This window comes from Drosophila mojavensis, unplaced genomic scaffold (assembly GCF_018153725.1).
Source record: "Drosophila mojavensis isolate 15081-1352.22 unplaced genomic scaffold, ASM1815372v1 contig_49, whole genome shotgun sequence".
NCBI lineage: Eukaryota > Metazoa > Arthropoda > Insecta > Diptera > Drosophilidae > Drosophila > Drosophila mojavensis.
The window spans coordinates 189,921-204,804 of record NW_025318872.1 but is presented as its reverse complement, the minus strand read 5'-3'; the positions used below and the strand labels follow the sequence as shown (position 1 = coordinate 204,804).

Here is a 14,884-nt window from a genome sequence, read left to right as displayed (position 1 = left end):
AAATATCTATAGCTAAAAAAAAAAAAAAAAAAAAAAAAAAATCTTCATCTTATTGCCACTTGCTAAGTTTTTATAATTGTTTATGGCCAAGCTTAAATCTAAAGTGCAGTCATTTAAAGAAGTTGCATAAGGCTTAATCCCTGGACGGCAAATGCTTAGACATTGAATGTATAATTGATATGTCTATGGTGGTAGCATATCATGGCGCTGTGTCTAATCCAAATGCAATTGCTTAATCCGGTATGAGAGAGACAGCGAGTGGCGAGCGACGTTGAAAGATGTTTGATGGACTGGCTGGCAGGCGTGATGGACCGGCGGGGGGAGTGGTTGCTGGACTGATGCCTCTCAGCGATGCTGCTGCTCAGCAAGCTTAACGCATCATAGCGTTTGCTTGAGTTAGCTATTGAATTACGCAGATAACATATATACATACATCATTGTATGCGCACATATACATGAACAGAGACAGCACTCTGATATGTCAACATATCATGTTGCAGTCGAGTTTCGGGCGCTAAGTAAGCTGTGCTTGTAGTTTCATCCGCGCTAGAATTCCAAATGGAGCTGGCTAAGATGCTTACACAAAATCACACTGTTGACCCTTTCATTTTGACCAGAGCTACGCTCTTTGCTCAACTTTATGCGTGTGCACAGATTTTTATTGTATGACGTGCCATAGCAGCATCTTAAGGACATTATGTCCTTTAAGCGTGATACTGTGGCATGTCCTTACAAACGTTTCCATCACCTTTAATTAATTAAGAGGTGTGCGTTGACATTTAAGCATATTTTTGCCAGCGCAATATGTACTCAAAGAGCGCTTCAGTGCGGTTTAATTAGCACGGATGACAGGATGTGTGAATATTCACGTTTATTAATTCCATATACTCTTTGCACAAAGTCAGAGCTCTCGGGGCGCACGGTTGGCTTTTAAAACATTTTTTCAATTACCGCAGCGAGTGTCATCTGGCGCACGAGCAGAGCTCATGATGAGTTGACAAATATCAGACGTTTGTCGGCAAACCGAGAGCCAGCTGAATTTTCGCTTTTATGTGAAGTACCTCTTGACGTGGGGCTTGGCTTTGCCACGTGCGTTGTCAGCGATACGAAATACGATACGAAAATGGCGCTTTCGCTTTGTCCCTCAAGTTTTCACAAGTTTCCATTGTGCTAAACAATTAACAATGCATTGGGGATATGAATATTATTATTGTTATTCTCATTGTTGGAGCTTGATATTTGAAATTATTTTCTTGATATCATAATTTATTGAATGCTTACTGATATCATACTTTCTTGCCACGCCCCAGCATTCCACAATTGTTTCTTGAGCTGCCTAATCAGCTGTAAAGCATTTTCGTTGCCAGCTCGAGCTGCATATGTTTACTTATCGTGGCTCCAGCTCAGGCAGTATAAAAGCCGCAGAATTCACTGAATTGACATTATTATTCTAAAAATCATTAGGACAAAATGTATTTCACTGTCAGCGCTGTATTCCTGTCATTGGGCTTGTTAAATATGCCAGTGGATGGCAAGAAGTACAAGCCATATCATGTGCCCGCTCAGTATACGAGCACATTGAAAGAGGGTCTCGAACCGGTTCATGTGATCAAGCTGCCCGAAGTTGAGAAAGTCCCGTTCATTGAACATACAGTTGAAGATGTTGTGGAGCATGTGGGACTTTCCGAGTTCATTGAGACGTCATCAGTGCGTATGGAGATGGTACTGAAAAAGGTATACGGAAACTGATTTTAAAAAATAAACCACACTTAAGCTATGTATACACTCCCTAGATGAAGCTCGAGTCGTTTGCGAAAAAGTGTCATAAGAAGGGCAGCTACTGCTTCAGAAAGTTGGATTGCTGCTCTACGCTCTGCCAACGATCGTCGAACAAGTGTGTATAAAATGGTAATATATTATTATAGATATTTTAAAATAAATAAAATAATTTGAAAAAAGTCTTTCTTTGTTGTAAATAATATATAAATTAAATATATAATAATTTATTAAATACAGCTGATATAGCCTGACAAGCTGATTTCAGGGTATAATGGACTTGTGATTGTGTATGTAACAGGTAAAAGAATGCGTGAAAGACTCTATTAAGTATATCTATATTCCCGATGAGGCCTTTGAGCTCAGTTGGTCTGGTAAGGTTCGTCGATCCGCCCGTTTCTCATAACCAACATAAGGTTGATATTATAAGTCTTAAATGAATACCCTTGTATATCAAACACAGTATCTCTTCTGTTTTCTGTTATCCCATCTTTATTATTAAAAAAATAGATTTTTTAAATTTTTTGTATTTTTATTTATATTTTTTTTTTTTATTTATTTATTTTTTATTTTTTTATTTTTACTAGTTTGAATACCGAAAATAAAAAAATAAAATCACTAAATTAACTTGGGGCTACGATAGTGAATAATACTGATTATTTTCCTCCTTTCGCACCAATAATAATAGGTTTCACATAATGTAAATAGTACGTTGTTGTTATCTCGCTCTAAAATTGAATCAAAGAAGTTAATTTAGAATGAATATTGTGAAAGTTTAGGCAGTAAACTTCTACTATAAGTGAGGAACGGTGGTACTTTTGTATGCATGTATTAAAGATGCGTGAATAACAGCCCATCGTAGAGCTCAGGGTATCTGCTAGTCGGGCAGCCCAGACTAGAGCACACTCATACGTTGCTAGTTCTATTTCAGTTGTATTCTGTTCAGCCGTTGTGCTATCAGCGCATTCTAAATGTTGTGATTTCCGTTACAAATCAGCTGCATTATGCTAAACACATGCCAACTGCAGCGAAGTGTGAAATTGAAAAAAAAGTTGAAAAGAGAACTGAAACTAAACAACAACAAAACATGAATATTTTTTTTTTTCCCAAATGAAACTCAATGTATAACTACAACTACAACATACGAAATGTTGGCGGAGTAATATGAACTAAATATTAAGTATACGCCACGTGCTGCTCAGAAGCTCCACTATTGGCTGTGGGAGGCGACGTTGCTGCTCTTCTTCATTTGGCAAGCGAAAATGGTGTGCAAATCAAGTTTTATGGCCAGCAGGGACACACTGACTGCCCAGTCAAATGGACGCAATGGGCCAAGCAGCTGTGCGAATGCTAATCAAGGCAGGTCGCAGCAGAAAATGCATATATAATAGCCGCATAAGTTGAAGTGTGGATGGCGTACATGAAAATTGTGAAGCAGCTGCTGCCGTGGGAGATGAGTGGGAGATGAGTGGGCTAACATAACACACACACACAAACACACACACTCAGTCAGTCAGTCAGTCGTATTTCAATTGTGCCAGTTCGGGCAACAGCTTTATAAATTAATAACAATAATTTATACACAGCAGCGAGTACAGCAAATCATAATAAATTCAGTAAAACTTTCAACATGCACAACTAGTAGAACAACAATTACAGCAACAATAAGTTGCATTTGGGTCCGAAGTCGACAATTCTCACCCGTCGTGCCCAGCCTTTGCCATTGCCTTGCCTTTGGCTTGCTTGCCTGATTTTCCATGTAGATTTATAAAGCAGCCCCCAGTTTGGCATTGCTTGGGGTTTGGGGTTCAGTGTGAAAAACTTGTTTATGAGAGCGAAAAATGAGCGCTTCGAGTTAGTTGTTGTTGCTGTTGTTGTTGTTGCTTTCCCTCTTTTTTCAGTGCTCTTTGTTGCACTCCCGCAGCAGTGTTGCCACAATAACAACACGTAAATCTGGCACCAGCTGACAAGTACTGAATTTTCTCTTGTTACGCCGCTCGGCAGCCCGTGGCGCAGCTCAAAAGTTGCAGAATTCAGCTCGGTTCAGCCGCACCCGGACCTAGCGCAATCCCATTCATTGAAATATTAATGCTAATGGCTAGAGGGAAACATTTGCTGATTGTGTTCTCCAGTTTGAATTTTGTGCGGTATTTCGGCTCGAGCACCAACACCAACACCAACACCAGCAACAGCAGCCATAGCTGCCAGCCAGCGCCATGCTATGCTATGACGAGTTTTCCAATAAATTAATGAATCTTGCAATGGCTGTTGCAGTTGCTAGCAATTTCCGGAGCACATGCCAACTATCGACAGCCAAAGAAGATCTACTGCAAGGCGGCAAGCGCCAGTCAAGCTGTGCATACCAAAGTGGTTCACATAATTCCTAATGTGTGTGATGAAAAACTCTTACCCGGCCTGCTGCTGCTAGCCCATGAGCAAAGCATCACATATCAGCCATAATATGCACAAGAAATTCATCAGTTTTTGCATATTTGATAAGATTCAGACTGCAATGTTTCAAATTATCCACATTCTTTACTGGCTAGTCAAAATAGATGAGTATTTATGTGCATTTAGGAGAAACCCTCAGCCTCACTCTCCTTTTACCACAATAATTTCACAAAATTGCATTTCATTGCAGAGCAACAGATGTATGTGGCAAGTAGAACTATTTTCGGCTTTGATTTGTGTGAAGGTGAAGGAATCTCCAACAGCAAGTGATATCTGCATATACATATATATATGTATTTTAAGTTACATGCATTCGTTGGGGTAATACAATCAGCATAATGCAACCACAGAAGGAAACAAAGGTATATATTGTGGTTGATAACGAAAGCTGGCGGACTTATAATGATTATATTCCACAGATGAGGCATAAAGTCTATGTAAACTTCTTCTTTGTTGTCTTTATCATTATTCAACTAAATTCACACAGAATTAAATATGAAGGACTATATAAAGTATTGTGTTTGAAGAGCAACATATAAATAAATGTATTCATTGTAGATTTTTGATCTATAATATCTTAACTTAAAATTAAAAAGTTAACTTAAAATTAAAATTGTATTATGTGCATCTTGAACCTATATGAATATTATGTATAGTAATTAAGTGGGTTAAGAAATTTCAGTGTTTAATCTAATATTTATAATAAATAATTTATATTTACTGCTTGAAATATATCCACCTGGACGTTGTTTGAATATTATATATATAAGTTTGGAGTGTTTGGAATTTCAGTGTTTAATCTAAAATTTATAATAAATAATTTACATTATTTTCATGCTTAACATATTTATGATTAAAGCTTCAATTAGTCATATACATACTTATATACATATTCTTTCAATTTCAATCATAAATAACAATATATTTACAGTAAATATTTTATAAAAACATTTTTTAAAGTTGAAACCAAGCAAACGTTTGCAGCATTCCACACATACACACATACAAATATACATATATATGTACATATTTGTTTCATTTGGAATTGTTTGCCAACCAATTGAAGTTCTCATTTCCGCGACTTTTTTAAAGTTCTCTCCCGAAATATTCCCAAATGTCATTGGTGTATAAATTTCGTGTTTTGTTGGCACTCGAGTGCGACAAGGCCACAATAAAATGGCTGACCAACAACCGCACGGTCACGTGCCGTCTAGGACGTGCTATGAATTAAGAGTTGGTCAACTTGTGCGCCACTAGATGGAGTTCAGTGAAGTAACATAGTGTCAAACATCAGCGCTCTAAATGGCCAACTCAAGAGGCCCTGACAAGCAGCAAAAGTCGTAAAGCTGGCATCTCTTGACTGCTGCTCGCGCTGTCACCTGCTGCAGCCTTAAAAAAGAGAAAGAAGAGTCGAAGCAATGGAAATGCTCAAGTTTCAGTGCCAAAAAGAATGCTGCACATTTTTATGGGCGAACGCATCAAGTAATTGAATTTTGATGAATTCACTTTTATAACATAGTTGTTCAGAATTCAAAAGCCGCCTTTAGCTGCCGCTGCTGCTGCTGCTGCTGCTGCTGATGTCGCCTTACACATTCGCATAATTTTATAGCTGGCCTCTAAATTTATGTGAAAAAGAAAGAAATAAATAAATGCACAATTGCCGCCAGCTGTGGCCTGTGAAAGACATCAAACTGGAAAACTTTAGTTGTCGGACTGCCGAAAACCTTTGCCAGCTGCTGTCGCCTCCTCGTGCGGCTCAAGTCACGTGGCATTTGTCAGGGTCTAGACCAAGTGCACATCAGTAGGTGTAAAAGTTTGCGCTAAAGTTCAACCATTTTGGCTCGTTTTAATGAGCTTTTGCTGCAAAATTAAATGGCAAAAGGAAAGTTTTTATAATTAGCCCAAGGATTAGTTTTACCAAAATGGAAACTTCGACTGGCAGCTGCAACTACAAATTTCTTTGGCCAGCTTTATGCAAGTCGCATTTTATTTCTAGTTGCCTTTAAGAATGATATATCAAATTAAAATGTATCAAAAGCATTTTTAATAAGACTTCAAAAGAGTTAGACTCAGGGTAAAGTTTCTAAAAGCAGTCAAGCAACATTTATTGACTAAGAAAATGTTCGTCAAGCACGAATGCATTTCGCTCTAGTAGTAAAATCTTGTAAAGTTTGTCTTGGCCTAAAAGCTTGGAGACTTACCTAATTAGCCAAGTTTGTTTTACCTTATAACAGAGTGAATATATAGAAAATACATGAATATATGAATATACCAGAAAAAATTGGCCTGAATTTAGCTCTGCAAAAAAACATGAATTAAAAATATTATAAAAAAAATTATATATTTTTATTCAAACTGTTTTTTGTGAAAATCTGCTTTTTGACTCTTATTTGCATTTCATTGCATTTATTTAATTTTTTCACATTGGCTGTGTGGAGCATGAAAACTACAATTAAATTCATTTGATCTGTGTTTTAATTTGAGAATTATTTTTATATAGATTGCCTCTTCGTTAGCCGATTTTTTGTTGTCGCGCAAATTAATGCCAATTGCAAATTGTAAAGAGGAAAATTCTTTTTAAGCGCGACGTGTGCGAACGACGAACTCCCAATAAATTTGCATGTAAGAGACATTCACAGAGCAAGCAGCAAGGAGCAAGGAGTAAGCCGACAAAAGAGGACATTTAAAAATTTAATTAATTCAATTGAAATGCGACGAGGCGACATGGCGAATTGCAATGTGAATGCGCGCTCTATAATTTGACTATCTCTCTCTCCCATTCTCTCCCCCTCTCTCTCTTTCGCTGCTTTATTAAATTCCCCTCCTTGAGGTTAATTTGGACTGCTGTTCTGTTATTGTTACAGCTGAACTTTAATTGCAATGGAAGTTTAATTCGATTTATAAGAACGTATATCAGTTGGAGAGTAAGCGTAATTAGATGGGTGAAGAGAGTACTTTAAATATACATATATAAAACAACAACAAAAATCCCGTTGAAAATTTCAACAATTTTCATTAAGTGCAAATAGTTTACATAATGTAATTAATTTTCTATGAAATAACAGCTCGTGTAATGCGTAAATTAAGTGCACAAAATTGTATTTTGCGCAGTAATAAATTAAATAAATTTGCATTAATGCAAACGCAGTAAATTTTATTGACACTATAGCAAATGTCTGTCCGCCGGCTCGATAATTAAACACATTATTGTCCTTATGGAGCGCGACTCAATCAAGTAAAATAAACGCGAATTTAATGCAATGCTCGGTACTAATTACCACATAAGGTTCTGGCCGAGGTCAATAATCAGCATGGTATTCGCATTAATCTCAGATATTATCGCCGCAGTGGATAGCTAATGCCACATTCCATTCGGTAGATGCAACAGATTATTGTGCTAATTATTGAACTGATAATAATAATGCTGCTCATTAGACCAGAAGGCTGTCTCCAGCTGACATGCTCGACATGCAATTAGACAGTTAATTATCATCTGGCTGTGTGATTTAAATGCATACGGATTCCATTTACAAATGCAAATCGATCAGGTATTTGTCCTATTTAGTGTAATTACCTTGGCACTAGCGGCACACACGCTAGTTATTATGTGACCATCATAGGGATCATACTACAAAGAACTTCCCCCATTTGCTGTGTTTCGTATAACTTCCCATTGTTGCTCACATGTAATTAGTTGACGAGGCAATCGTGGTGGCCTAATTAGACGAGGCGCTCTAATGAGAAGCCCCCAAAATGTTCATTGGCAATTAAACTGTGATTTTTAGGGATTCACCACTTCAAAGCGAATCCCAAACTTTTGCATTTCTCATTAAGGTGAGCTGAGTGCCTATCCTAAGCAATGACCAGTTGCTACGCAAACCATTTGCCTGTGCCAGCTTAAATTGTAGCTGTGCTCATGGCGACGATACCCTGGATGTGGTTGTTAGTTATTTTGGTATTTCCACTTGTTAGACTCTCAACGTAATTGATTGATAATCCGTTTTCATTGAAATCGGTAAACTGGAGTAATTCTTGAATTTCCTTGATAAAATTCGGATACTTTCTAGATCTGATAATGGATTGTTTATCTGGCAACCCTATATCTCTTGACAGAGAGGGGCAGATAGAGACGTACAGAAATCATATTCAACAAGTAAGAAGGCTCCAGTCGAGACTGCTCGACTGGGAGATACCCTGAACCCTCCAAGCTGATATTCTAATCATTCTGCACTTCTTCTATGCACACATACATACACATGCACTTATAAGCACGCGCTCTGCTAACTGCGCAGTAAGCAGCGGCTACGCTTGGGCTGCGCTGCAATGTGGGCAATATTATGAGAATTTATTAGTTGAATAATTTCTCTTGTAGTAAGAGTATCTTTATGAAACTTTCAGAATGTGTTCATATAGTTGAAATGTGTGTACATTCTAAAGCACAAGTCTCTAGTACTTGAAATGCGTTTTTTACAAATTGGTGGCGAAGGGGGCGTGGTATCCAAAATCTGTAAATTACAAAATCTTTGTGTCTATTAACTCTATATACAACGCAAATTTGAAGTCTCCTGGTTGAAAAGTGTTCAAATTAGGCTGAAAAAAACAATGTCGATTTTTCGATTATTCTCGATAAAAAAGTTATCGGATGAGTTATCGAAAAATAAAGCAAACTCGTACTGCCTATGATATACACGAGTATGCATGCCAAATTTCAGCTCTCTAGCTCTTATAACTTCTGAGATCCTTTTGCTCATACGGACGGACGGACAGACGGACAGGGCTATATCGACTCAGCTCGTCGTCCTGATCAAGAATATATATACTTTATGGGGTCTGCGATGATTCCTTCTGCCTGTTACATACTTTTCACAAAACCATTATACCCTGATTTCCCATTTTCAATGGGTTCAGGGTATAAAAATTGATGTCCATATATATAAATCAAATCAAATTGTATATTTTATATGGATCCGCCGAATATGGGCAGCTTTGTAGGGTCGCCAGATAAGTCCGTTGAATGTTCAGAGCCCTATATTGCAGACATACATATTCTCTCTTCTCTAAAAGTACAAAATTATAGTTACATATGTATACTCTTCTATTTTTTTCCATAGGCTGACTATTTCACAGTTAGTCTCTTCCCATATATGAGCACACTTGCCTACATGCATTCCATCTATACTGTTTCACCAGAGAATGACATTCATGCCCAAGAAAATTGTGTTGAGCGTTCAGCTCAACAAAACGCCCATTCAGCGACTTGACACTGGCTGATAAATGGTCAAATATAAACAAGTAAGAAGGCTCCAGTCGAGACTGCTCGACTAGGAGATACCCTGAACCCTCCAAGCTGATATTCTAATCATTTTGCGCTTCTTCTATGTACACATACATACACATGCACTTATAAGCACGCGCTCTGCTGACTGCGAGTTAGCAGCGACTGCGCTTGGGCTGCGCTGCAATGTGGGCAATATTATGAGAATTTATTTGTTGAATAATTTCTTTTGTAGACATACGATCGTAATGAAACTTTCAGAGCGTAATCATATGGTTAAAATATGTCTACATTCCAAAGCACAAGTCTCTAGTACTTGAAATGCGTTTTTTACAAATTGGGGGCGAAGGGGGCGTGGTATCCAAAATCTGTAAATTACAAAATCTTTGTATCTATTAACTTTATATACAACGCAAATTTGAAGTCTCCAGGTCTAAAAGTGTTCAAATTAGGCTGAAAAAACAATGTCAAATTTTCGATTATTCTCGATAAAAAAGTTATCGGACGAGTTATCGAAAAAATAAAGCAAACTTGTACTGCCTATGGTATACACGAGTATGCATGCCAAATTTCAGCTCTCTAGCTCTTATATCTTCTGAGATCCTTTTGCTCATACGGACGGACGGACGGACGGACAGACGGACAGGGCTATATCGACTAAGCTCGTCGTCCTGATCAAGAATATATATACTTTATGGGGTCTGCGATGATTCCTTCTGCCTGTTACATACTTTTCACAAAACCATTATACCCTGATTTCCCATTTTCAATGGGTTCAGGGTATAAAAAAGAAAAAAAAGGAGGAGAAGAATGAAAAGAGAAGAGGTAAATTTTTCAGTTACTGTTTGCTTTCTGTTTTTTGTTTTGTGCATGCTGGATGTGGATATTATCGGGCGTGCAACGTACGCCTCATTGAAGTGAAAGTATTGCAACATATAAGCCAGACAGTGGCAATAACCATGACAGTTATGAGTTTTTCGCAAAGCGAATGCGAATGCGAATGCGAATGGGAATGAGAATGGGAATCGAACGAGCTACTAGAGCAGTGTTGCTCTAGCAATGCTATTGAAATTAATTTGACGCTTGATGTGGACTCTTGAAGCAGAGAACATAAAACTCTAGATGCAGTTTCGATTCATTTCATATGGCCTCAGTGATTCTTGTGCTTCATTGATTTTCATGGCCTGGCCTGGCCTGGTCTGGTTGCAAATGACAAAATACGACGACGACGAGTGCTGTGGCAGTCGGCCATTAGCTTGGGCAATAATGAAAACCGGATGAGCTCATATGCGCAGACAGCCACTAAATCGGCAGAGTCAACACATCGTGTTGGACATAATATTGCATTTGCTTTTAGATCAAAATTAGCCAGACCAACATAGATAATTGCTTGAGTGGCTGCCAGATAACTGGGTAACTGGTTTGTGGCTGCAGTCGGGAGCCATTTCATGGAATGGCAGCCATTGAACCCCAAAGCTTATTTCCTACTTAGGCGGAAGCATTCATGTGGCAATGCAATATTCTTAAATAATCATACGATCATTTGAAGCCGATTTCGATTTGAGGTTCGTATACAGCATCAGGTATGATATATTTTAGTAAGTAAAGGCCTCAATAAAATATGTTAAATTACTAAAATATATCATACCTGAAGCTGTGCTAGAATTAGTTTTTATTTGATATATTTTTATCTGCTTTGTTCACACAAAAGTTTTTGCCTCAACTATGCAAATTGCACACATTCCTTTAACATTTAAATTGCTTTACATTAGTTTCCAGGTGTATTTAATTATTTGAAAGTTGTTGTTGAATAAAAGTTGTGTGAGATAAGTGTTGGACAATAAATATATTTTAATTTATGCAGATTAGTGGCATATTTTATTTGGAAAATTGTATTTACCTGAGCTAAGCTTTATGCTTTAAATATGTATATGTATTTAAATGTATAAAATTAACAATTTCCTCTTGTTGTATTGTAATACGACAAACCAAAAACACGTCTTTCATATTATGTGTACCCTAAACATGTATTAATTACTTTAAATACTATGTTAAATATAACACAAAACTTTGATTAGCCTGAACAACCTTGGTTGGGTTCTTCCCCGGGAATGTCTTACTAGACAATACAGCAATATTTATCTTTGATTACTGATGGAGGCATGTTGCCTCAAAGGCACTCAAGTATGTGAGATCTATTAGAGTCTTGTTTTGTTTAAAATTAATTTTAAATAATTAATTTGAATCGCATTTAATCTGGACATGTTGCAAATAAATGTGCCTGCGCACAATCTATGGCAAATTTATTTGTGTCAAAGCAACAGAGCACAATAGAAAATTGCCCACTTCAAGTTCGAACCCAAATGGTTCGAGTTTGAGTTGAGTCGAGATATCGTTTGTGTGCATGTGTGGCCTAATTTGGCATGTAACCAAAGTCATTAGGCATTGACTTTGGCTTTGGCTTTGGCTTTGGCATTTGCTTTTGCCTTTGCTTTGGCATGGCCAATGGCGTGGCCTTTGGCGTTGGCTTTCAAGGGATCAATTCGTTGTGGGAATGGCCATATCGGCTGCGAAGACTCTTATAATCTTGGGGTACGCAACCCGTAACCCGAATGAACCAAACAATCTCACACATGTTTGCATTTAATCCACTTTTATTGCAGCTTTGGGGCATGCGACCCTCAGTTATTATGCTGATTGTGTTGACACACCCACCCACACACACACACACCCAACCACCAACCCAGGCAGTGATTTCATTGTTTGTTGTGCGTTGCTGTCGAGCTGGATATTAAATATTTAAAGGGCTCTCAGGTTGTTTTTACCTTGACCAAGCCGTCAAGCACACTCCGAGCCTATTGCAAATTTATAAAAATTCTATTTCAGTTGTAAACAAATCAAATTGGGCCCACACATGCCTTGAATGCTGATATATATGCCAAATTTAAATACATTTTAAATGTCAAGCTCAGGCGTTGCAGCAGCTGCTGCTTGATTACCTGTCTGTGGCCGAGAGTCCAAAGCTCCGATAAAGTTTTAATTATTTCCCCAGCTGTCGAGTCTTTCACCTTTATTTAATCAATGCCAGGCGGCGTCTGTGTGCCATTGACTTCCCCAAACTTTACTCCCTATGGCAACTATGTAACCTAAATTTCATATGTCTAAGCTGAAGAGTACAGAAAATGTAGAAATTGTTGGCGAATACAAGTTTTTGATAGAAACAACATTCCAAAAAGCCATTAAATGGCATTGCTACTCGTGTGGAAAGAAGGGTGAATGTTTTTTTTTTTTTTTTTTAACGAAAACAAATAAATTGTTAACGACAACTGAATACAATTCAACTAAAAAAAAAAAATAAATAAATAAATAAATAAAAAATTCTGCAAAGTTTAGGCTGCCAATAAATAAAAAAAAATAATAATAATTTAAAGCATATTATTATATATATTTTTAAACATTAAAGGTATTTATATTTTAATTAGAATTTTTAAAAAATATTTTAAAACATCATTTATTAAAATAACGGAAAAAAAAGAACTTTAAAAATATTAAAGTACATTAAAATATAAAGCGTCAAAGTTATTTATTTTTTATAAAGATTTTTGAAAAATATTGTCAAATTTATTTTTTTAATTTTTTTTATTTTTTTATTTTTTATTTTTTTAATAAATAAAAAGTAATTTTAAAAACTAAATTAATGTTAAATGGCAAGTGCTGAAGTCATTTATTTTTTGTACGAATTTTGTTTTTTGAAAATACGTCACAATATTTCAAAAATAATTCTTTATGTATACATTCATCTTTATATTCATTTTGCATTTACTTCTGTATAAAAAAAAATTAAAATATCAATGACTTACTCCTATATTTCTCATCCGATTTTTACTATTGAATTTTCCTTTTTCAGAGAGCTGAACTTAGTAGCCAGAGCCACAAACGCTTATATTTCTCTCACGAAAATTTTGATATGGTATAATTCGTCATGCAGCACAACGAATCGAGTAAGAGAAATGTGCCCAAGGAAGCCGACATGATAGTCACTGGCAAATCGTGCCTGAAGAAGCCAGACCGAAATCTTGGTCATTATATGCATCGCAATGTCAGTCAATATCGCCAGGAAGGCGGCGAAAATCAACGCAAGTTGAAGAATCTGAATAGGCAATTCGAGCGCGATATTTTGCACCTGGAGAACTCAATAACCAGCCTGGAAGTGCCCGAAAAAAGTCTAGCCACCGAGTGGATGAGCAAGCTGAAGGCGCGACCGCCAAACATGAACGAAGCGATTGCTCGAAACTATATTCTGACATATATGCTGCGACTAACCCATATGGAAATGTTCAAGGTGAAGCCGTTCAATGGGCCGCCACCTCAGAATGCGCTCTCGAATATCAGTTCAGCAATTGTAAGTTACAAGGAGTGGAACTAGCAGAAAAATAAATACTCTATTCACTTTTGCTATTTTACAGCCAGTGCTTAGCACCAATACGAAGAGCATTTCCGATCTCTACTGCGATTCAATGGACAACGGCGCCTTCTTGAACAAGTTAGCTGTGCCGCGCGATGGCGCCTTTTTCGTCATGCACCTGCTGCCAAATTTATGAGTAGATAATTGATTTCACTACATTGACAATTTCACAAAGTGCGACATTTAAACAAATGCTAAAGAAATTTTTTAGTTATTATAAATGACATTGATACCATATTAAAATTTTCAACTAAAGCGACAAATTTTCGACTGTTTGCATTATTTAGCGAGAGACGGCTGGGAAAGCTGAGAGCAATAGTCTATCCAACTAAAATAGAGTATACGTTCCACTTTGAAGATATTTGTATTAACTTCAGCAAGTTCACTCAACATCTTCGGACTGTTGCGGCTCTGATTGGTCTCTGATTGAACAAGTTGTAGTTCATGTTGATTATTTAATCATAGCTCACATTTCCGGCAAATCGAAGTTGACTTCGTAAATATTAACGAACAATCTAACTGACAATTATTTTCTAACAAACATTTGTAGCTCTCACACATATGTGTGTCGACATTGATATGCACTGTTTCCGGCTTATAGAGTTTGAGCTTGAATATTTACTGCACTCGCTTAGTTTGAATGATTCCACAGAATAAAAGCAGCTATTTATGTTACTTACTACTATCTATATATAAATTTACTACTATTTATAAATTTGCTATTTATAAGATGCGAAATAAAATCAAATTACTAATTGCAACCTTTTGTTAAATATTACTCGAATAAGATAAAAGGAATATAAATTAATATTGTTAACTTTTTATTCCAGAAAATGTTTTCTAAATTTATTTTAATGTATAAAATTTCAATTTTCTACACATTTATATCGTTTTGTTTGGTATTTAAGATTATGGAT

At 36.7% G+C, this 14,884-nt stretch overlaps 2 protein-coding genes across 2 annotated transcripts; both read left to right on the top strand.

The window, feature by feature from the left end:
• Positions 1 to 1,439: 1,439 nt before the first annotated feature.
• On the top strand, positions 1,440 to 1,958 carry LOC6577785. The gene is made up of 2 exons (XM_002003686.4): positions 1,440 to 1,734; positions 1,794 to 1,958. Exons 1-2 carry the CDS (start codon positions 1,471 to 1,473, stop codon positions 1,902 to 1,904), a joined length of 375 nt encoding a protein of 124 aa, XP_002003722.2. The 5' UTR covers positions 1,440 to 1,470; the 3' UTR covers positions 1,905 to 1,958.
• An 11,427-nt stretch (positions 1,959 to 13,385) lies between these two features.
• LOC6577784 lies at positions 13,386 to 14,230 on the top strand. The gene is made up of 2 exons (XM_002003685.4): positions 13,386 to 13,904; positions 13,969 to 14,230. The coding sequence occupies exons 1-2, from the start codon at positions 13,485 to 13,487 to the stop codon at positions 14,101 to 14,103; spliced, it is 555 nt and encodes a 184-aa protein (XP_002003721.1). The 5' UTR covers positions 13,386 to 13,484; the 3' UTR covers positions 14,104 to 14,230.
• Positions 14,231 to 14,884: the final 654 nt, after the last annotated feature.